The sequence below is a fragment of the Marmota marmota genome, unplaced genomic scaffold (assembly GCF_001458135.2).
Source record: "Marmota marmota marmota unplaced genomic scaffold, marMar, whole genome shotgun sequence".
Lineage (NCBI taxonomy): Eukaryota > Metazoa > Chordata > Mammalia > Rodentia > Sciuridae > Marmota > Marmota marmota.
Genome location: NW_025999853.1, coordinates 10,442,884 through 10,468,058, shown reverse-complemented (window position 1 = coordinate 10,468,058; position 25,175 = coordinate 10,442,884). Strand labels below are relative to the sequence as shown.

General features: G+C 36.0%; 1 protein-coding gene across 5 annotated transcripts in view; it reads left to right on the top strand.

Moving 5' to 3' along the window:
* Ano4 (anoctamin 4) overlaps nucleotides 1-25,175 on the top strand; it is a 372,166-nt gene that overhangs the window by 318,075 nt on the left and 28,916 nt on the right. For all 5 annotated transcript variants that reach the window (XM_048803237.1, XM_048803234.1, XM_048803236.1 and 2 more), the window contains 4 exons: nucleotides 5,773-5,855; nucleotides 9,257-9,397; nucleotides 12,008-12,172; nucleotides 19,160-19,196. In XM_048803237.1, coding sequence (XP_048659194.1) covers nucleotides 5,773-5,855; nucleotides 9,257-9,397; nucleotides 12,008-12,172; nucleotides 19,160-19,196 — 426 coding nt within the window. The remainder of the gene's footprint in view (nucleotides 1-5,772; nucleotides 5,856-9,256; nucleotides 9,398-12,007; nucleotides 12,173-19,159; nucleotides 19,197-25,175) is intronic.

Below are 25,175 nucleotides of genomic sequence, written 5' to 3'. Positions count from 1 at the left end.
TAGAGGAGACCTTGCTGCTGATGTCTGGAGCTTTCCCTTCATGTAACTCCCTCTCCTGTTGTTTTTCTTCCTCACAAATTCATGGTGACTTAGCCTACTTGATCCAAATTCTGTCTCCCACATTCAGTGAGACCAGTGTTTTTGTTCCGCCTGCCTAAACTGTATCCTGGGAACTGCCTATAAGCAACGAACTGGTACAATCCTAAGACTTCCCCCAAGAATTTCCTTTCTTGCAGGGATCACGGTCCTGCACTGTCTCCTGTCCAGTACTGATAAAAGTTGTTACACTATATTGCAGCAGTTAACCCCTCACGGCCAGAGGTGAAAAGCTTCTGGCTGCTTCAGTTTGATGATATTAGTGGAAGGAAAGCCTGCTCTCAGACAGGATCCCAGAAAATAAACTGCCATGACCCATGGTATTCCCTCAGCATTACCAGTTCAGAAACATGGCTGGAATACCCAGAGCTAATTTAACTTAGAGAAAGAGACTCCTCTTCAAAACTTTTCCAACACTAATGCATGATCCAAAATGTTTTAAAAAAAAATGCAAGTGTATTGTAGAGAATATTATTTCAAAATTACTACCTACAATACCTTATTCCTATGGGAGGATACTTAGGAACCCAAATTAACCACCATATGTTGTTCAAAGATGGAAATCAGTGCATCTGGAAAAGTCCTTGGCACTTGAAAAGTATGAGACTAATAATTGCAATGAATACTTGTTAAGTGAATAGAAAGAAGGCAGCAAGTCTTGAGAACGATTTCTTTCTGCTTGATTAATCAGTCTTCTTTACCATTTTACATAGAACAACCCGAGAGACTGGATTCATGTCAGGATATCCTTCTAATTCCTTATACTAGATAAAACTGTCAAACTTGTATTTATAGACTTTCATTCTAAGTCCTGATTTGGCCATTCTCCATGTAGAACACTGACTCGCCTGAAAGCGTTGCAATATCAGTGATTAAGTTTCATCTCTTAAAATACACTAAGATCCCTGGCCTTCCTGCTCCCTAAGATGTCTTCATTTTCACACTCTGCAGTGTTCCACAAACTCTCTAGTAGTTCATTTTCATTCACTTTCATTATTAGTGACCATGGCCTATCTCAGATGTTGTAAATTAACAACCTTTAAAAATACTGTTTGGCCCCCACCGATTTTAAAAATATCTGAATAAACTGTTATTATTTTTTTATTGATGGTTCACCTTAAAATGCATTTTTTATGGATTCTTTTGAAAAACTGGATGATCTTTCCATAGTATATTCAATGAGAACAGAGGAATGTGCCCACCATTGTACATGATGCACAGACCTCTCATCCATTCCAATCTACACCACACCTTATGGTGGGGCTTTTTCTTTTCAGTTTTGTACTATCTGGGCCTATTAGCTTTGAATTTATGACTCTCAGCTAAGCTCATTCATTTTTAGTAGGTTTTATAAGTTAAGCTCTCAGGTGGTAACTTCATCCCTCCATTTCTGTGTTTTGGAAAGCACATCATTATAACTCCCTTGTCCATTTCCAAATGCTCATTTTCAGAAAGTGTATATATATATGGAAAAATGAAATCTGCTAATATTGCTAATTTCATTTTTTGTAAAAGGAATTTAGTATTGGTAGAAAAATGATTATATATGTGAACCAAGTCATTCTACTTTCTTAGTAAATAAGAGAATCATCTTTGCCAGTTTCTGAAAATGCTTGAGTCATCAGATGGTAGGTCATCATTCTGAAATAAAAATCATGCTTTTTCTTCCATATTTACTGCCCACTTTATTACTGGCCAAGACTCGATTCTTATTTTCATACAAACAAATGAAACATAATCTTTTGATAAGAAGGGGTAAAGTTAGACCTCGGGACCTTAAAGCTTCTTAATTTTTCAAAAATAAGAAAAAACTGCCTTTGCAATTATTTTCTAAAATTAGACATTATTCTCATCTGGATTTCCAGAGTAAGCATTTTAAAGTGAAGCATCAAATTAAGATTTTTGAAACCTATTATGTTACCAGTAGGCAAAAATTGGTAGCATTGTGTTTTCTAGCAGCTTTGAGAGTAAGTATGGGCTCTTCCAGGCCTCCTGCAAGAAGATTACAGATGGAAGGAAGGGTAGAGAGTAAATGCCAGGCTCACACATTGAACCTACAACTGTGGGACATAATCCTTTCATATTTATAACCAGTTTCAGCAAAGTGCCCCCAGGTAGTTGGAAAAATAGGCTTTCTTCGTCCTTTTTGGCTCTTCTCATTTGGATGAAAAATTGAGTTCCTAGATTACAGTGTGGCCTTCTAGTTAAAACTTAGGCAAATCAGTACCAAATTCCAGCTCTGTCTTCTCTACCCGTGTGATGATAATTAAGAAGTACAGCATTTAAAGCCTGCCATGGAATTTAGGATATTATCTGAGAGGGAGTTTTTCTCTAAATACTTTAATGAGATGATGAAAGATAGTAACTCAGTGGAGTGTTTTTTTTTCCTTTCTATTTGCAGTATGTTAACCAAGGTTATGTTTTTTGAAGAGAAATCCACATTATTAGGATGAGTAAAGTAGAAACTGCTATAATACACAAATCCCAATACCTGGCACTCAATAGAATCCAATAAGATGGCTTTGGTTGGAAGGCAATTTCCCATATGACCATTCATATGAATGGATAGGTTTCTTCCATTTTGTGGTTCCATCCTCTTCCGAATACTCAAGTTCTCTCTATTCACCCAGCAAAATGAGAAAGGGAGCTCAAAGAAGATATACCTACTTCTTAATTCTTTAGTCCAAAAATGGCAACCATCATTTCTGCTCACTTTTCATTGACCAAATATGGATGATAGCCATTTCTAATTGCAATAAATGGTAGAAAATATAATCTAACTATGTTTAAGAGAATAAGAAATGGTTTTAGTAAATGCATAACAGTTTACTACAAATTTATTTGAAGCTGACAATGACTGTTCTGTTTAACAATATAATTAGACTGTGACTTGCTGCACGTTCTATGTCATGTCCCTTTTGTGTCCCTTATGAACTGTATGGGACAATGTTCTCAGTTGTTTATGATTCTGAGCCAAGAGTGCCATGATACAGTAGTCTTTATCTGTATTTTTCCTTTCCATTATTTGAGTTACCTACAGTCAACCATGTCCAAAAATATTAAATGGAAATTTTCAGATATAAACAAATCATAAGTTTTAAATTGGATACTGTCCTGAGTAACTAGATGAAATCTTGCACAGTCCATCTTCATCTCACCCAGGATATGAATCATCCAGTCTAGCATCTCCACTTTGTATGTGCTACTCATCTGTTACCCAATGGCCTGTTAGTCACTGAGAAGCCATCTCCATCACCAGATCAGCTGTCATGGTATCACGGTGCTTGGGTTCCGATAACTCTTGTTTTACTAAATGATGGTGCTTCATAATAAGCCAAACTGAAAGAGTATTGATGTGCGCAATTTGGATAAGCCAAAGAGATGCTATAAAATGCTTCCTTTTAGTGAAAAGGTAAATTCTTAATAAGGAAAAATATATACCTAGGTTGCTATATCTATAATAAGAACAAATAGGAAGAAGCATAGCATATAGAGGGTTTGGTAGTAACTGTAAGTTTAGGCAACTACCTGAGGGTCTTAGAATGTACATGCCTGAAGATAAGAGGGGAAATACTGCATTTAAATACCAATGTACCTGAACACTACTTTTGATCCCACCCATATTTAGAGGGCAGAAGGCTTAGATTCTCCCAATGTGTCAACTAAAGTTGTAAGAGGATTGCTATTTGGGATTGACATTAACACCTCAGGTGAACCTTGTTGATGAGAAGATTAGGTAATAATACAGGGTAGAGATGAAGATAGAAAAGGGGGAGGAAAAAGTATGCAAAACTGTCTTATAAGTGAAATTATTAAAGTTTTAAATACTGTGACTTGAGATTGTTCTAAGATCTGTAAGGAAAGTGAAATACAGGTTGCTCTATCTTTGTGCCTTCATTGTGGTGTCTAAGTGACCAAATGAAATTTCTTTTCTCTATGACTAAGTATCTATATTAATTAAGATAAGATCAGGCTACTCTAACGCAAAGATATAACATCATCAGTAGATTAAAAATCCAAAAGTAATTTTTTTCTTATTTAAAAGTCTAAGGTGAGTATTCTAGGCTGGTGGACAACTCAGCTCCATATGGTCATCCAAGGACTTATGTTCCTACAAAAGAGGTTTTTGCCAGACTCTTAGATCTGGTCATCACTTACATGATCTCACTGGATCATCTGGGCTCCACCCATCCAAAAGTGGGGAAAGAATGTGGAAAAATCATTCCTAAGTGCCTTAAAAAGTCAACAGGTGAGCAGTACATACCTCATCACTTCTGTTCATATTATACTGGTGAGAACTGTCTTTTGTCTACATCTAACTACAAAAGTGACAGAAAAATACAGTTCAGTTGGGCAGACAGGCTTCATGCCACAATTCTTTCACTGTGGAAAAAGGCAAAAATAGCTCTTAGAAGACAGTTGGTAATGTCAACTGTAGAGTCCATGCAATCAAAGAAAGAAAGTGGTAGTTAGAACAGAATCATGCTTTTACTGCAAGACAAAAGAAAAGCATAGTGAGTTTCAAACTTTGATATTATCAGTACTTATTTAACTGGCACTGATGGATAAGCCAGAAAATATATCTGCATGTTCTTCAAGCATTTTAATTTCACTTAGGATATGAAAAGAATACTTACATTAAATATAAATATATTCATATGTATTAATGTATATTTAAATGCATACTAAAAATATATTTTCATATATGAATATTTGCTGTGAAGGAGATTTAAAGGACAGAAAATCACTGTCAGTCAAATTCATGAGAACTGCTAAGTTTTGTTTTTGTTTTTCTTACCCTGTCTCCTCCTCACTTTTAAAAACAAATGCTCTATCCAGAAAAAAACAAGAAAGTAATATTAACGCAAGTATATCCCACCATATATTTAAAAAATATTTTTAAAGAATAGTACTTAACTTGGTACTGGAACATAAATAGACTCCTGTAGTCAGATAACTCTATCAATTTTTCAAAACCATACTACATCGCAGTTTCTTTGCACATGATTTACAATGTTCACAGATAGCTTTTCCCCTGAAGATATCTTATTATTCTTTCTGTCTTCTGATGGTGATGGTGAATAGTTACAATGTGCTATGCTCATTGCAGCATTTGGATATTTAACCTCTTTAGGCCACCTTTGAAATAAAGCCAGAAGAAGGGATTTTGAAAGAGTTTACCAAAGCCTTTCAGGTGGAAGATGTGTGTAACCTGATTTAAACATTATGCAACTTACAGGTGGATCAAAATATTTTATTATCTTATTAACATGTACATTTTTTAAGTTCCTATGTGCCAGTTAAAAGCAAAAATAATTTTAAAAATAAATTAATAGATAAATTTTTAAAAATGTTCTATCAGTTGGAAACATGTTGATGACCAAGTTTTCTGTTTACTTACATTCCAGGAGTTCTGTCATTTTAAATGAGTCTATTTTGCCTCAACTTGCAAACCAGCTTAATTTAATTCTAAATGAAATCTCTAAATTTTTCATTATGTTTTATACAAGCTTAGTAATTTTCAGAAAAAGGTTCTTGTTAAATGAAGTTTAGCAAGAAATTATGATGCACAAACAACTGTCATCCTTTGCAATGGCTTCATTATCCAGTGACATGGTTAATAATATCATTTTACTTTTATTTGAATATCTCTTCGTCTTTCTCTGGTTGTTTCAGCAACAGTTTTCCTGGAATTTTGGAAAAGACGTCGAGCAGTAATTGCTTATGACTGGGATTTGATAGACTGGGAAGAAGAGGAGGTTTGTATAATTTACCTCAAAATTTCTTTTTTTAAAAAGCAAATCACTGAGAAATAACACCACCTTCCCCTCCCTCTTGAATCTTCACTCTTCACTGGGTAACTGAAGTCATGTCCACTCACCCTCCATACCTATTTTTACAGAAAGTCTCAAGCTATATAAAAAGGATCTGGCAGAATTTTTTAAGACAACATTTTGATTCCTTAATAGATTAAAATTCCATGAATAGTGAAGCATTTCACTTATAGGTAGAGGTACCAGATTTTTTTTTTAGTATTGTTAAATATTACCCATTTTCTTTACTTTAGTAGAAGGCACTTACTCATTTTATAGCTCTTGGCATGTGGAAACAAACCTCAAAAGAGAACTATTCTAAGGAGGTGTTTCTACCGAGCTAGGCAGAACAGTACTCTGGATTACATCAAATGGTAAAGGATTAGGAGAAACCACTCCTTTGCAGCCTCCTTGGTGAACTTGGCTAAGTGTAGGGCCAGCTGCAGATGCATCAGACTTTACTTCCTCACCATGCTCCCTAACCCATCAGTCTTTCTCACCGCCATCTAGGCCATTATGCTGTGCTCTTTCCTAACTCTGACTGGTTCTGATATTCTTTTCTGCCCTGTTCATGCTGGGCTTGATTACTACATTCATGCATTGGGCACAGCTTTCCCTGGACAGTTGATGGAGGCTTCAACACCTCTTTCCCTCCCCTCATCATTATCTTTTTCCTGTTCTCAGTCCCATTTCTTCAGAGCTTTGCTGTACCTGTGAGTCAGATAAATTAATTACATAATATTGCTAAAAGCTGTTGAATGTATGTTTTCTTTCCAAGAGAAATGTATATGCATTTTTGCATATTAAAATGAATCTTCTAGAAATATCAATGATTAGAATATTAGTCCTGTGGTAGGCTTGGTGGTGATATAATTTTGGGAGACTTTTGCAGGGTGGGGGTTGTCCTTCAATTCATGCCTCATGAATAGCTACCTTTTCTCCTTGATCACATGAATGTGCTTAGGTAGTTTTTTATTTGATTTGGTTTTGGTTTTGATTTTGATTTTGTCCTCTATTTTTAAGATGTACAACATGGTGTTTTGATATATGATATGAAATTTTCATTCATCCTTATTCTTCTGATAAGGCCTCCTTTTATGTTTTTATAAATATTCTCCAGAAAATAGTTATCTGGGTTTGAAGAAGGTGCCCAGGCAAACTATGGAGTTGACAGGCAGCAGCCAGACTGCATTCAGGACTTGCTCCAGGGTGGGCCACTCTGTTGTTTGGGGTTATATATATTCATGGGTACAATTCCCAATGGGATGGAACATTTTTTTTCCCACATTTAAGTCACACTAAGCCACTGCTCACCTTTGAACACTTTTTCATTTCTAAAAAAAAAAAAAAAAAAAAAAGGTGTTCCTGGATTTTCCCCTTTCAGCCATAAAGTATGGCACTATTTTAAGTAGCCTTAACCAAACCAGTCTAAAGTCATCATGGGTACTTGTGCTAGGCCCAAGATGTGGGTAGATTTATAGTACATATATCCAGAGTAAGTCCGGAGCCTCCTGCCTTCCAGTCCCTGGTAGAAAGCTTGGAACACTGGATCAGTCTTTCAGTTAGCTTTTACTTAGCATACTTTCTTCTTTCAGGAGCCTGCCTACCTTCATGGTCATGGGCTGTTGTAGTTCTCAGTTTAGGATTCATTGTGGAAATTCCTCTTACTTCTAGCCCATGGCTCTCATTTCACAATATAGAAAATCTCAGGCATGATCACTGCATTCTTCTTTAGGAGGAGCCAAGAATATTGGTTCATGAAGGTTGCCATAACAAAGTGCCACAGGCTGGGTGACAACCTGTAGGAATTTATTTGCTCATGAACCCTGAGGCTGGAAGTCTGAGATAAGGTCAGCATGGATGCTTTCTTCTGAGGGCCCTGAGGGAAGGAAATGATCCCCACCTCTCTCTTTGGCTTGTACATTGCCGTCTTCTCTCTGGACCTTCCCATCATCTTCCCTCTGTGCATGTGTGTATCCAATATCCAAATGGATAAAATATCCAATGTGTATAATTATTCTCTCCATAATTATAAGGATACAAATTATATTTGATTAAGGCCCATGCTAATGACCTTATTTTAACTTAATTAAAGATGCCAACTCCAAATAAAGTCACATTCTGAGGTACTGAAGGCTGACTTCAATATGTGACTTTGGTGGCTGTGGGGAAAGACACAATTCAGCCCATAACACCGAGGAACACAGGCCTGGATCCATGATTGGCTTCAGTTCTTGGATGACTGGCCCAAGGCTCTTGACAGCCCTTACAGCCTAATGAATTGAAAGTGTTTCCCAATGAAGCAGAGGATTCTAGGTATGTTTATATCCTCAAGTGTAACTGCCTGATATCAGTGAAAGAGGGTAAACTCTTTTTATAACTTCATCTCCTGCACAGGGACCCTATATGCACTGTCACCTGTTCTCAGAGCCTGTCTTCTATCAACTCCTTATTGCTTTCTCTCAGGATCTTCATCTGAGTCCTCCGTCTTCCTCCCTGGATGAACTCCTATCTCCATTTCACCAGTTTCCACTCATTTTCCATCGTTTTCCAAGTCACTCAACTAGAACATGTACTTAATTAACCAGAACCACTCCAGTGTACCCACCTGCCAATTACCTTTTTCCTAGTTCCATAATTGCTTTTCAGTCAGAAGCTCGTCACATTTGGATGGAGCTCAGCTAAATGAAACAAAATATCAGCTTGATTTAGAACTGGAGAAGCCTTGATTTCAGCTTGATTGGAAAGGTGTTTCCTAATTTTCCGTAACAATTAAGAATGTATTTAAAAATCCATTGGTTAAAGGTGAATAACTTCTGTGAGAGTATTAAAAAGTAGGCACACATGTTTTTAGCCACCTCGGTCTAAAAATGTGAAAAAAAATAACTGGAGAAAACTAACAATTATATTGTTATGATACCTCACCAAATTGGTTTTGAACATCTTTCTGTTCAGAACCCTTTTTGTCTTGGTGTTCATGTCACTGCCTGGTAATAAAAGTAAAAGCTTATTGATTGTTTCAAACCACAACAGACAGGACAGATAGTCCCTTTTAAAATATTATTCTCAGCTTCTTTCTTCAATCATAGTTTAATAAGATGACAGAAAAAACATTACTGTTGGTCTAAATTACATTGCTTTTGATAACAGTAAATCTTGATTTAAATCCTATAGGTATTCTTCAAGTAGTCAATTTCTAAGCATTTAAGCCTAGGTTGCCAAACCCACTTCATTGGTTGGTTGATTAGTGTGGCAGCTGCTGTTTTACGGTGGGGGTAAAGGAATCTTTTTTTCTTATTATGTGAGCACCTCTTCAGTGCATAAAAATGTGTCTGTTCATTCCTCAGGAAGAAATACGACCACAGTTTGAAGCCAAGTATTCCAAGAAGGAACGGATGAATCCCATTTCAGGAAAGCCAGAACCTTATCAAGCATTTGCCGATAAATGCAGCAGACTTATTGTTTCTGCATCTGGGATATTTTTTATGGTTTGAAACTTTTTTTAAAAAAACTCTTTTATTTGTTTTATAGAGCACAGACCTATGGTGTAGTAACAATAATAATAATTTTAGGCACTTGATAGTTCGGTATAGTAATACAAAATGGTATTACACATTATGTTACTTAATCCTTACAACTCCATTAAGTGGTCAGAGATAGTATTGCTATTTCCATTCTACAGATGGATCAACTGAGACTCCAGAAGTTTAAGGGGCTTGCTCAGGGCCCACCAGTAAGTAGCTAAGAGCTTATAACCCCCACTCTAATCTGATGTTCTTTCCACTTGTCATGTCACTATGCCCTGCTAAAAGGAATTAAAAATGTGAGATAGAATTAATAGTGGCATTTTTTAAAAACATATTTTATTTATTTATTTTTATATGGTGCTGAGGATCAAATCCAGTGCCTCATACATGCGAGGCAAGCATTCTACCACTGAGCTACAACCCCAGCCCAAGAGCAGTGTTTTTTAAACTTTTGCCTTGCCCACCCAGTAGGAAATCCATACTCTGTCATAAACCTGTATATGCTATGCAGATAGATTTATAAAACTTAATAAGAACTAAAAAATGTTCACCTTTATAATATGTAATAAACACGGATTATTTTTTGGTATAGTCTATTTTTAATGCCAGATATAACCTCCTAAAATTGACTTGCCAACTCACTATGGTCACATCAGTTTGAAAAATATTAACTTCGACCTGAGTCATTAGCTTTCTCTGAAAACTAGCTGTTTTGTAATCAACTTTGACACCATTAATTGCTAAACAAAACACACAAATTTGTCAGAAAGGACATTTTAGAATAATAAAGGATGATTGATTAGGAGCCTCATTTTCTCTCTTTTCAAATGACAAGTATTTCAATATATGTCCTAGACCCCTAGGGTGGGAAGGACAAGACTACTGCAAATCCAGACACCTACCCACCTGGTGCCAGTGAAGAGAGTAGAGAGAAGAATGATGAAGCTGGTTGTCTAGGTCCTCAGATCTCCAGATGAAAACTCAAACCCTTTTACAGACGCTGCTTTGCAAGCAATTGTGCCCTGATTTTTCTTCTATACACACATTCATAGTTATTATCTTGTTTCTCACATATGACCTAAAGACATAGATTCAGCTTTCCTGCTCTATGGATGGGGGGCCTGAAGCACAGAAGATGCAAACCATGGAGAGGACAAGTGTGCCAAGGTCACACTGCTGGGTAATAGCTGAGCCAGCGCTCTGCTTTGTCCTCTGATCCTAAGTCCAGTAGGCCAACCATCAGTGTAGATTTCACCTGGCTCCCTATGGATAACTCTAGGATTAAGATGTGGGCAGGTTTTTGCCTTGTTGTATTATATTATTATTTTGGTCAGTTCTACCTAGGACTTATATTCAAGTTTTAGAATTTGGCACTCTTAAAAGTGAGCAGAAAATCAAGCTTGTGCAAAATAGACTATGAAGAAAGGAATCTCCAAATTGGGAGAGGCCACCCTGAGGACTGGCTTTAAAGTCCAGCTTTGGCAATTAAGTGAAAACAGATTAGGGGAGGCACCTAATGAAAGTCCAAAACTTTTTGGAGTCTCAGATATCCATTATTTTGTAGAAGAAAAAAATATGCCATATTGTTCTCAAATACCACAAAATCTGCAGAGAAAGATGCTTCAATCTGTGTGTACATCTGATTAGTAAAATGTGTTCCCTTCACGTGGTTGATTTATTCAACAACAAATAATAGCATGATCTAAGCACCTGCAATTAAGTCAAGGTGCTGTAGAAACTGTGGTGAGCAAATACTGTCCTTGGCCCCCGGAGCTCATGTAGGGGAGATGGACAATAATCAGACAGATATTGGTAGAAATTTTAAGTAGTATCCTGAAAGAAGATCTGTCCATATTCTATAGGTACCATATAAGAGCAATGAGGAAAATAATCTGGGAGTCATGAAAACACGTATTGGTGAAATGGTGTCTGAGTTGAGATGTGAAGAAGGATGAGTAGGTGTTAACTAGGCCATGTACATGTGTGTGCACAAAAGTGCATGAATGTCTGGCAGGAGATGGGTGGGTAGGCATTGTAGGCAAAGAAAATAGTCTTGAAGATTAGTGGTGCTTAGCTCATCTGAAGCAAAGAGAAAAGGGTATGGGATTCCCAGAGAGCAGGGACAGTGGTGCCCTGTGGGGCTGGAGGGAATCTTGCAGACCACAGTAAAGGCCTTTTTTTTTTTAATCCTAGAATAATAGAGAATGAATAAACAATTTTAAATGGAGGCATGAGATGATTTCCATAATAAATACTTATTGGTCTGCTCCATTAGATATTCCGCTTAAAAAAAAAAAATCCCACAGTTTATAGAAATCCTCAACTGTTAAGCAGTGTGGTTTTTCTATTTAATAAGGAAGGAAAAAATACAGAAAAGAGAAAGTATAAACCGCAATAAAAAAGTAGGCATTTCCCTTCAATCAGTACCACCCTTGCTTTATTTCTTTTTCTTTCTTTCTTTCTTTCTTTCTTTTTTTTTTTTTTAAATCAGAGAATTTTCCAAGAGTATGAATCGCCTTCCTGAAACATTCCACCAAAGGGCTCACTGAGTCTCCTCTGTCTTCCTGCCAGATCTGTGTGGTGATCGCTGCTGTATTCGGAATTGTCATTTACCGGGTGGTGACTGTCAGCACTTTTGCTGCCTTTAAGTGGGCATTAATCAGGAATAACTCTCAGGTTGCAACCACAGGGACTGCCGTTTGCATCAATTTTTGTATCATTATGTTACTGAACGTGGTAAGTGAACCGCAAGGTAACTAATCTCATGGATCAAAATAGGTGGGTTGCAATGATAGTTTTCAGTTGCTAAAGAGACCTGGTCTCAAAAAGATGGGTTAGTTACGTAGCACTGTTGGCCTGTAGCAAAATGTCTGGCATAAAGATGCTCTCAGATCTGGAGGTTTAAAAGGCTTAATTGAAATCTAGGCTTCAGGACTTTCTTAGTGTAAGATTAGACCAGGTACTTAACCTCACAGAACTTTAGTTCCTTTGTTGATCAATGAGATAGCACTGGATTTCCCTTTAGAGAAATTTAGAGAAGGAATGCATTTAGAATACCCAGCTCAGACCTGTGACATAGCTCAGCGGTATTAGTTTCTGTTTCTTTTTTATTTTGAGGATTGAGAAGGTAGTTAGTATCTAAAACATTTCCTTGAGATCACCCTGCAAAGAAAAAATCAGGATGATTTTGCACACTTGCCGGACTTGCACACTTGCCGGACTCCCAGCCTGGCTCCTTCCTGGATTACTTCAGTGGCTTCCTAACTGGGCTTCCAGCCTCCAGGTTGGTTCCCCTCAATTAGGCCCAACACTAAGCCAGGGAGAGCATCTTACAAATACATCAGCTCACATCTCCCCTCTGTTCATGAGGTCCAGTGGCTCCCCTCTCCCTGAGGGTAAAAATTCATGTGGTGCCTCACACATGCTAGGTGAGCACTCTACTTTTGAGCTACAACCCAGCCCTGTGGAAAGTCTTAATGCAAGAGATATTAAGAAATTCTAAATAATATAATTAAAATATTATGGCTTTAGCATATAATGAACAAATAAATCAATGAAACTGTCAGGAGAGTCCATTAAGATATTAAAAGAAAAGTTGTATTTGAAATTCATGCCACAGGAATGTACTTTATAATGAATGATGCTTAAGATGATTGGATTTCTCTTTGAAAATAAAAAGTTAGGGCTGGGGGTATAGCTTAGTAGTAGAATGCATGCTTAGCAAGTGTGAGGAACTGGGTTCAATCCCCAACACCAAAACCCAGTAAAATTAAAAAATAAAATGTTTTAACTATCAAAAAAAAAAAAAATCGTGTGGTGGCCTTTCAGGTTCTCCCTCCTCTGGCCCCTGGGACATCTCTGATCTCCTCCCACCTCATCCTGATTCACCTGCTCTAGCCAGGCATACTGTCACCCCAGGACTTTTCCTTGCTGTTCTCTGCCTGGAACACCCCCTTCCCTAGGGTTGGCTTAACTTACTCCCTCACTTCCTTCAGATCTGTGTTCAAATATTACCTCTTTAATAAAGGCTTCCTTCATTGTTCTATTTAAACTTCCAACTCACTCCTGTCATCTGACAATTTCATATTTTTTGCCTCTTTATTTTTTCTCCATAGCATTTTTCACCACGCACTATATGTATTTTCTTCATTTTGTTTGTTGTCTGTCTTCTCCATTGGAACGTAGGTCTATCATGGCAGAACCATTTCTCCATTTTGACTTTTACTGTTGGTATTCCATAGTGCTTAGAACAGGGCCTGATACCTAGTAGGTGTGTGTTAGTCAGCTTTTCATTGCTGTGACCAAGTTACCTGATGAGAACAACACAGAGATTATGGTTTCAGAGGTTTCAGTCCATAATTGACGGACTCCATTGTTCTGAACCTGAGGGTGAGGGAGAACATCATAGCAGAAGGGCATGGAGGAGAAAAGCTTCTCAGCTTAGGGCTGGGGATGTGGCTTAAGTGGTGGCACGTTCGCCTGGCATGCATGCGGCCCAGGTTCGATTCTCAGCACCACATACAAATAGGGATGTTGTGTCTGCCGAAGACTAAAAAATAAATATTAAAATTCATTCTCTCTCTCTCTCTCTCTCTCTCTCTCTCTTTCTCTCTATCTCACACCCCACTTTCCTATAGCTACTACCCATTGTCCTTTCAAATTATTAATTAATCCAATGGATTAATCTACTGATTAGGTTATGTCTTTTATAATCTAATTATTTCATCTCTGAACATGCCTGCATTGCCTAACACATAAGCTTTTCAGGGGACACTAAAGAACCAAACCATAACAGTAGACATTCAGCAAATTGCTGGAATTATTTGCAGAATAAAAGGTAATAGCTGACATTGTCAGACTTTGAGGCCAACTACATACAAAAATACTGACCTTGGAGGTTTGTAATAGAGAATAAATGACACTGTACATTTACTTAGCACCATATTAGATATGGAGCAGACGTTCAATTAATTATAGTTTCTTCCATCTTCATTTATATTGCATTTAAGTCTGGGCCATAGTGCTGAAATACTCACATTTTTAGAAAAGGACTTGGACTTTCTAAAAGCCAAGTAATTTAAAACTATTATTAATACAATTATACCTATGAATATTGCCATGTCCAGTTTTTTGTTTGATTGTTTGGTACCAGGGATTGAACTCAGGGGCATTTGACCACTGAGCCACATCCCCAGCCCTATTTTGTATTTCATTTAGAGAAAGGGTCTCACTGAGCTGCTTAGCGCCTCACTATTGCTGAGGCTGGCTTTGAACTTGCCATTCTCCTGTCTCAGCCTCCTGAGCTGGTGGGATTATAGGCGTGTGCCACCATGCCCAGCTCTATCTCTTTAAACACTCCTGAATTCCATAAGCAATAAACTTTGAATGATTCTTAAGAGAATCCTATGCATCCAATAATAAAGAACTTTAATAGTAATTACTGAGCTGGTGAAACACAGGTAACTCATTACTAGTAGTATTGAAATGTGTAGAAACTTCTTTATTTCAGAAAACAAAACTTCAAATCGGAAGTTGTTTTAAAAAAGAAAATAGAGAAATTGCTGATTATTTTGACATGATGATTGTGTGACTGCTTGGTCAAGTGGAGATTGAAAGTAGATCTTGGCAGCTCTGATAGTCTAACCCTGTCTCCAACATACAACTCAGTCTCCATATTAACTAAGGAATACATGTTATGAAGGAGAGTAACTCATAGTAAAATTAACCAAACAGCCAGACCACTGAAAGGTTCTGGGCTCAGGTAGGATGAAATGAAATAATACTTATTGTATTTTTATCATCTCTTTACTCCAATATCTTATTAAAATCTAATTTTGGGTGGGATTGTAGCTCAGTGATAGAGTACATGCTTAATAGGGACAAAGCCTTGGATCATCATCATAATTTAATTTATACATCTTCTTATGAAATAAACTTCTGTATACACACAGTGGGTCTATAAATATCTTGCCCCTGTGCATATTGAGCATGTTTCAGCGTAGTCAGAGCAGTATCTCTATTAGCGGGAAACCATTGACCCAGCAATCTCTATGTCAAGAGACACAACCAAGACAAAAGGAAATAAACATAAGAGGGCATAAGAGGTGATTAAAGTATTTAGTTGCTGACATTACAAAGCACCAGTACACACTGAAAGCTAGGCTACTATGCATTCGATTTATTTTACCTAACAAAGTTTCAGAATGGCCAAGATGAGGTTGAGTCACACACTGAAACTAAAACGTATTATTCTTAGGAATCCCCTTAGGGTATATTTTCATCAATTTTAGGTACAATGTAAACACTTTTGATATTCTGATTTCCTAGCCAATGTCAAACTGGAATGACATAAAATTACTACGTCAAGAATAGTGATGCTAGCAGGAAATGATAAGCCATAACAAAGAGAAGAAAGACAGAGAAAGCATATATCAGAACTCTAAAAGCATCGTCAGCTAGTACCCTTTTGTGCAGGGGCCAATTGCCTTATCCACCTTGACCCTCTCTAAATCTCCACCCCAGCACACACATTTACACTCCTATCATATGCCCTTCCAAATTCCATTATGAAGGTAACCACATGCATAATAAAGTTTGGAAGAATTTTCATCAGAATATCAAAAAATTTAAATCCTTAGAAAGCAAATATCTGCATATTGGATGGCATACTAATGACTATAATGTGGCTTTGAACAGATCAGAATTAAAATCTTCATTGGCTTCTGAAATAACTCATTTTAAGATATTTTAATGCCCCAGTATGGTCTTTCAAAAAAAAACCAACAGCATTTAGATGTTCATTATTAATACTATTCCATTAACTGATTATAAAAACCTTGAGATTAGATTGGTGTTTTATTAATATTCATTAAAGACTCTAATTTTTAAACATTATAATAATTTTAAATCATATACTCTGTTTCTGACTTCTTGTTGAATTTGTCCAATTCTAAATGAAAAAGCAGATCTGTATTGAGACACCTATTTTCTGGATCTGATTATTTGTATGTACTTGTATGTGCTTTAAAAATAAAATTCGTACTATTTTACAAAAGCTTTCTGTATCCTTATACAATTTTATGCCTCTTAACTAAGGGATATTTACTGGTTTGCACTTTTTTATATCATGAAAAAATAAATATTTCAAAGATAGAGTGACTAGGATGGAATTTCTTCCTCCTTATCGTACTGTTTCATTCTGCTTCACTAGTGACCAAAGAATGTCTCAATATAGTGGTTGTCAGACAAATAGACCAACATGGACTATGTCCCAGGAGGAAACTAGAAGTTATTACTGTGCTTTTTATTCAGTCATACCAATACAAATCACTTGTTTCATTATATTGTAGACAGTGAAAAACCACAATGTCTTGTTGCAAAAAAAAAAAGGAAATCCCCAAATATGACTTAGATCAGGACAAGCTCACATTCACTGCTCAGGCACTAGCTCAAATTAAAAGTGCTTCAAATTAGAAGTGCTCATAACTTTAGACATATCCTTAAGGTCGGAAAGCTTTTTATTAGTTATAGCTATAACAATCAGACTGTTGTTGTCATTCATCATTATTAGTACTAGGGATTGAATCCCAGCCCCAGCCCTTTTCTTTTTGAGACAAAATTTTGCTAAGTTGCTAAGGTCAAAGTGATTTAAGTAAGACCTTACTTCACATTTACCTTAAATGTAAATGGATTAATTTTTTCTGATTAAAATGCATAGAGTGACTGAAGGTATAGAAAAGAGCAAGATCCAACCATATGGGTTGCTTACAAGAAACTCACTTTATCTCTGAGGATGCTCAGACTAAACATGGAATGATGGAAAAAGATATCCCATGCAAGTGGAATCCAAAGTAAGAGTAGTTATATTTATATAAGATAAAATAGACTTTAAATTTAAAGTAATAAAGAGAACCCAAAGGTCATTATATAATGATAAAGGGATTTAATTCAGCAAGAGGAAAATGAAAGCATTTTTTGTATCAAGTTTGAAAACCAAGATTTTTCTGTGGCTCTTATCAGAATCAACCATCCATGGCTTCTATCTCACCTGCTTAGTGAGAAATCAGGCCTTTTCCTTAAACTACTCATTTGAAGATCCCTTACTGGACATGAGCCTCTCTGTGAATGTTCTGCTGTATCCTGCCCAACGTTCCACTGTCCTTTAGTTTGTATCTTCAACATATGAATAAGGTGCTCACAAATGCTATGGGTCCCTACTGTGTCCCTGTATACTTTACCTTATTTTTCAAATGTTGACTTGTGTATTATTCCTTTTTTACATCTCTGTTTTCCAATGTTCATACTCATATCACAATGGCATATTATTGGCTATCAAGACCTTTGAGACAAATATGCACATTGACCCACTTTGACAAGTGTATGTCAATAGGAAAAAGAAAAAGGATAAACTAGGAATTGGAAATTTTTTTTTAAAGTTGCCTCACCAGTCAAATCTAATGTTCCTTGATAATTATGCAATTAAGCAATTTTAATAGTACAATGCCTTTGAGATACTAAAATGTTTGATTAAAGCATCTGTTCTAATTTGTCATTTATAAAAATTTTATTGTTTTGATCTAGCAAGTATGACCAATCTATACCGCAGACCTTCTTACTGAAAATTATACCAATCTCTTTTAACATTGGGACCCAAGAGACTGAGGTTTCTATATAAAATTTGATCTTATTGTCATATTAGTTTCATTATAATACAGAAAACCATAAACCTTACTATAATAAATGGTCATTGCTGAAAGTTAGAGTCAAAAGCTCCCAATTTTATGCCTGTTTCTGTAGTTAGCAGAAATCTCACATATGAAAATTTAGAAATTAAGAAGAACCTGAAAGTCAATTCAATTCCCATCCCACTTAAATGCCACTTAAATGTAAGGGAAACAGTGGTTTGAAGAAATGTGGTAACATGTCCAAGTCCTACAGCTTGCTGGGTGGTAAAGTTGTAATACCAGCCTGTGAAATTGTAACCAGTGTGCTTCAACAACTTTAATCTAAATATGGTTTTAATTTTCATGTTGTTCAAATCCATTAGACTAGTTTTCCTTTTATTTTTCATTTATCATCTTTCTTTTTAGAGAGAACACTTGCTCTTCCATTTAATTCATACCCTCTCTGGTGAATCTCCTACAACTGAATTTGCCCTAAACTATACTTTCTGCGTGTGTGCGTGCGTGTGCATGCACATGTGCGCGCGCACACACACACACACCCTCAGTTCACTCTTAGGACCATCTATCAGATGATTGGGTGAGCTCAGGGTACATCTAGTATACAAATGGAAGAGCAGAGTACCCTAAACTCTGGGAATATCCAATTTTATCGATCACTTCAGCATGTCTGAATACTGTAATCTAGAATTTACAGTATTCTATAAATAGCCAAATTACAGAATCTTACCATCACAAGCAGTCTTACAGAGTTTACATTCAGTATGCTGAGACTCACCTAGGAAGCTGGGAGTTAGGTGGCACAGGATTTCATCCCAAATAAGAAGTGAGATTTTTAAAATTTAGTAAAGTAGAACCTTGCACATTTCTGACTCGCCCAGGAAAAGCACAGTTGTTCACAATGTTTTCATTGTTTGAGCAATGAATGGTAAATAGTAGTAAAATTATTTTCACTCATAACTTGATAATCTGTTTCCTTTATAATTATAGATTTTAGAACATGTACCGTTCATTTATTAAATATATAAAATTTATTTTACAGCTCTATGAAAAAGTTGCACTGCTTCTGACAAATTTAGGTAAGTGGAACATTTTATTTCAGAGTACATTCTCAAGTTCTGTGGATAAGAACTATACCCTTCACTTATAATTGTATGCAAGAATTTTTCTTCACCTTCATTTTTATAATTAGAGGATCTTTTCTATCTAGACCTTTGAAACATATCACAAACACAGTATCATGAGCTAATGTGATTTAAAGCAAGTTTTCTCTTCATACACACTCACACAAAATAGCATCATTAAAGTATATGTGTATAAAGTGTCCAGTATAATTAGAAAAGTGTTCATTTGCTATTACCTACAATTATTGTTTAATTAAAAATCTAATGATTGAGGCTTGGTGGTGCATTCCTGTAGTCATGGCTGCTTGGAAGGCTGAGGCAGGAGGATTGCTTGAACCAATGAATTTGAGGCTGGCCTGGGCAATTTAGCAAAAGTTCAGACTTTTATAGTATGTGTATTTTAGTTAGCTTTTTTGCTGCTGTGACTAAAGGACCCAATCAGAACAACTGTAGAGGAGGAAAAGTTTATTTGAGGGCTCATGGTTGCAGAGGTCTTTATCCATAGAAGGCTGGCTCCATTCCTCAGGGGTTTGGGGTATGGCAGAACATCCTGGTGGAAGAGTGTGGCAGAGGGAAGCAGTTCATGTCATCAGGAAGAAAAGAGAGACTCCCTTGGCCAGATTCAAATATACACATCAAAGCCATGCATCAATTCCCACCTTCTCAAGCCACACCCTACCACTTTAATTACCACTTAGTTAATCCCTACTAGAGTATTAAATCACTGATTATGTTAAAGCTCTCACAACCCAATCATTTCTTCTCTGAACCTTCTTGCATTTTCTCACATGTGACATTTCAGAGGACACCTCACATATAAACCAAAACAATATGAAATCACAGCAAAGTTAGTTGCTTTGAAGATGGAGAGCCTTTTAATCAGGAATGTAGGTAAGCAACAATCACTGACATTTTTGGAAATAACATTCATCTGGACAAGTCACTTCTAAGAACATTTCTCTGATTCTAAAAGTACTTGGTAGATAGCCATAAGTACGTTTACCACATTTCCAAGACAGAAATTGTATCAAATTTTATTAATGAGCTTTTAATTTTTTTAACTTTTTATTATTATTATTTTTATTTGTTCTACATAATTGAACACACATCAGAATGTATTTCAATTCATCATACACAAATGGAGTGCAACATTTCAGTTCTCTGTCTGTACATGGTATAAAGACGCACCATTCATGCAATCATACATGTTCCCCATCTTTCTTACCCACATAGCCCCTCTTCCCCTTCCCTTTGCCCAATCCAAAGTTCCTTCATTCTTCACATACCCCACCATCATAGATGAGGATCCACCAATCAAAGAAAACATATGGACTTTAGTTTAGGGGGATTGATTTCTTTCACTTAACATTATATTTTCCAATTCCATCTATTTACCTGCAAGTGCCATAATTTTATTCTCTTTTAATGCTGAAGAATATTTCATTGTGTAAATATACCAGTTGCTTTATCCATTCATTATTGATGGGCATCTAAGTTGGATCCACAGTTTAGCTATTATGAATTCAGCTGCTACAAACATTGGTGCGGCCATGTCACTATAGTATGCTGATTTTAAGTCCTTTGGGTATAAACTGAGGGGTGGGATAGCTGGATCAAACGGTGGTTTCATTCCAAGTTTTCTGAGGAATCTCCAAAATGGTTACACCAATTTGCACTTTCCGAAATGGTTACATCAATTTGCACTTCCACCGGCAATGTATGAGTGAATATTTTTCCCTACATCCTGTCCAACACTTCTTATTGCTTGTATTCATGGTAACTGCCATTCTGATTGGGGTGAGATGAAATCTTAGTTTTAATTTGCATTTCTCTAATTACTGAAGATGTTGAACACTTTTTCATGTGTTTGTTGATCATTTGTATATCTTCTTCTGAGAAGAGTCCTGTTCAGTTTCTTAGCCCATTTATTGATTAGATTGTTTGTTTTTTTGTTGTTGAGTTTTTGAGTTCTTTATATATCTTGGAGATTAGTACTCTATCTAATGTGCATGTGGTAAAAATTTGCTCCCATAATGTAGGCTCTCTCTCTTCACCTCAATGATTGTTTCTTTTGCTCAGGAGAAGCTTTTTAGTTTGAATCCATCCTACTTATTGATTCTTGATTTTATTTCTTGTGCTTTAGGAGTCTTGTTAAGGAAGTCGGGGTCTAATCCAATGTAATGAAGATTTGGGCCTACTTTTTCTTCTATTAGGTGCAGGGTCTCCTACTTTTTCTTCTAATTCCTAGGTCCTTGATTTACTTTGAGTTGAGTTTTGTACATGGTGAAAGATAGAGGTTTAATTTCATTTTGCTACATTTGAATTTCCAGTCTTCCAAGCACCATTTGTTGAAGAGGCTATAGTTTCTCCAACGTATGTTTTTGGTGCCTTTGTGTAGTATGAGATAACTGTATTAATGTGGGTTGGTCTCTGTGTCTTCTATTCTGTACCATTGGTCTACATTTCTGTTTTGGTGCCAATATCATGCTGTTTTTGTTATTATTTCTCTGTAGTATAGTTTAAGGTCTGGTATTGTGATGCCTCCTGCTCTACTTTTTTTTTTTTTTCTTTTTTTGCGCTAGGGATTGCTTTGGCTATTATGGGTCTCTTATTTTCCAAATGAATTTCACGATTACTTTTTTAATTCTATAAAAATGTCATTGGGATTTTAAGAAGGATTGCATTAAATCTGTATAACACTTTTGGTAGTATGGCCATTTTAACAATATTAACTCTGCCTATCCAAGAGCATAGGAGATCTTTTCACCTTCTAAGATCTTCAGTTTCCTTCTTTGCTGTTCCTTAGTTTTCATTGTAGAGGTCTTTCACCTCTTTTCTTAGGTTGATCCCCAAGTATTTTATATTTTTTGAGGCTATTTTGAATGGTGCAATTTTTCTAATTTTTCTTTCAGTGGATTCATCACTTACATATAGAAATGCATTTGATTTATGGGTATTGATTTTATATCTTGCTACTTTGCTGAATTCATTTATTAGTTCTAGAAGTTTTCTGGAAGAATTTTTTGGCTCTTCTAATATAGAATCATGTCATGGCAAATAGTGATAGTTTGAGTTCTTCTTTTCCTGAGTGTACCTTTAATTTATTCTGTCTGATTGCTCTGGCTAGAATTTCAAGACTATGTTGAATAGAAGTGGTGAAAGAGGACATCACTGTCTTGTACCAGTTTTTAGAGGGAATGCTTCCAATTTTTCTCCATTTAGAATGATGTTGGCCTTGGGCTTAGCATAGGCAGCCTTTACAATGTTGAGTATGATCCTATTAGTCCTAGTTTTTCTAGTGTTTTGAACATGAAGAGGTGCTGTATTTTGTCAGATGCATTTTCAGCATCTATTCAGGTAATCATATGATTCTTGTCTTTAAGTCTATTGACGTGATGTATTATATTTATTGATTTCTGTATGTTGAACCAACCTTGCATTCCTAGGATGAACCACACTTGATCATAGTACACTATCTTTTTAATATGTTTTTGTATGTGATTGGCCAGGATTTTATTGAGAATTTTTGCATCTGTGTTCATCAAGGATATTAGTCTGAAGTTTTCTTTTCTTGATGTCTTTTTCTGGTTTTGGTATCAGGGTGATACTAGCCTTATAGAATGAGTTTGGAAGGGACCTCCTTTTCTATTTCATGGAATAATTTGAGGAATATTGGTATTTGTTCTTCTTTGAATGTCTTGTAGAACTCTGCTGAGAATCTGTCTGTCTTGGGCTTTTCTTGGTTGGTAGGCTTTTGATGGTATCTTCTATTTCCTTGCTTGAAATTGAGTTGTTTACATTGTGTATGTCCTCCTGATTCAGTTTGAGTAGATCATATGTTTCTAGAAATTTGACAGTGTCATCGAGGTTTTCTATTTTATTGGAATATAAATTTTCAAAATAAGTCTAATTATCTTCTGTATTTCAATAATGCCCATCATGATATTTCCTTTTTCATCACAAATGTTAGGAATTTGAGTTTTCTCTTTCTCTTCATTAGCATGGCTAAGTGTTTAACAATTTATTTATTTTTTTTCAAAGAACCAATTTTCATTTTGTCAATTTTTTCAATTGTTTCTTTTGATTTCATTGATTTCGTCTCTGATTTTTATTATTTCCTGTCTTCTACTACTTTTGGTGTTGATTTATTCTTCTTTTTCTAGGGCTTTGAGATGTAATGTTTGGTCATTTATTTGTTGGCTTTTTATTCTTTTAATGAATGAGCTCAATGCAATGAACTTTCCTCTTAGCACTGCCTTCATAGTGTCCCAGAGATTTTGATAGGTTGTAGAGTGTTTTCATTTACCTCTAAGAATTGTTTTATCTCCTTCCTGATGTCTTCTGATATCCATTGCTCATTCAATATCATATTATTTAGTCTCCAGGTGTTGGAATAGCTACTATTTTATTTTATCATTTATCATTTTATTTTATCATTGATTTCTAGTTTCATTCCATTATGATCTGATAGAATACAGGGTAGTATCTCTATTTTTTTGTATTTGCTGAGAGTTTTTTTGTGGCATAATATACGGTCTATTTTAGAGAAGGATCATGTGCTGCTGAGAAGAAGGTGTATTTGCTCAATGATGGATGGAATACTCTGTGTGTGTTAAGTCTAAGTCATTGATTGTATTATTGAGTTCTATAGTTTCTTTGTTTAGTTTTTATTTGGAAGATCTATCCAGTGGTGGGAGAGGTGTGTTAAAATCACCCAGTATTATTGTGTTGTGTTCTATTTGCTTCTTGAAATTGAGAAGGATTTGTTTTATATACATAGATGCTCCATTGTTTGGGGCATAGATATTTATAATTATTATGTCTTGTTGATGTATGTTTCCCTTAAGCAGTATGAAATGTTCTTCTTTATCTCTTTTGACTAACTTTGGTTTGAAGTCCACTTTATCTGACATTAGGATGGAAACCCTACTTATTTACGTTGCCCATATAAGTGTTATGGTTTTTTTTCCCATCTTTTCACCTTCAGTCTGTGGATGTCTTTTCTGAAGATGAATCTCTTGAAGGAAGCATATTGTTTGATCTTTTTTTAAAAATCCAATCTGCCAGTCTACATCTTTTAATTGATGAGTTTAGGCCATTAACATTCAGGGTTATTTTTGAGACAAGGTTTGTATTCCTGGTCATTTTAGATTATGTGTGGTTTTTAACTTGAGTTGGTTTCTTCTTTGATTGGATTTTCCCTTTGTGTAGTTCCTCTCTTTGCTGATTTTCATTGTTATTTTTCATTTTGTCCTCATTGAATATTTTGCCTAGAATATTCTGTAATGCAGGCTTTCTCATTGTAAATTCTTTTAATTTTTGTTTATCATAGAAGGTTTTTATTTTGTCATCAAATTTGAAGCTTAATTCTGCTGGATATTGATGAGATTTTAGTCATTATGTAGTTTGGGAAAATTACAAGCTCCCATGGGTAATTGTTTTAATATATTCCCTTATGTAGCTTGTCCAGAAGGGGGAAGATCACAAAACTGTTTTTATTTATAACAGTCATTATTACTAATAGATGCCATTTCTTGAGTCTATATGCCAGATACACATCTAGCCATTTTACTGTATCTCCTTTAATATCATTGACATCTTCCATCACCATCACACCTTGTTCAAAAAGATGGAAAGAGCTTTATTTTCATGGAAGAGGTAACTGTCTGTTGGTAGGCTGTGTCTGGTGGTAGCTTGACCCTGGCTGGGGACGATGCATGTGGAGATACAGCCCTGGTCCATCCATCGTTGAAACATCTGGGAACTCAGCTGGCTGACAACCCAGAAAACCTTCACATGTAACTAGGACTCAGTCAGCAGAAGTGAAAAGAAACTAAAACCCTCCAAGAATTCTTTGTCTTTCCTGCCCTCGACACCAGTAGAGCCTTATTCTAAAGTTGACCTTTTAAACCACTTTAAATCAGGTTTTCTTTC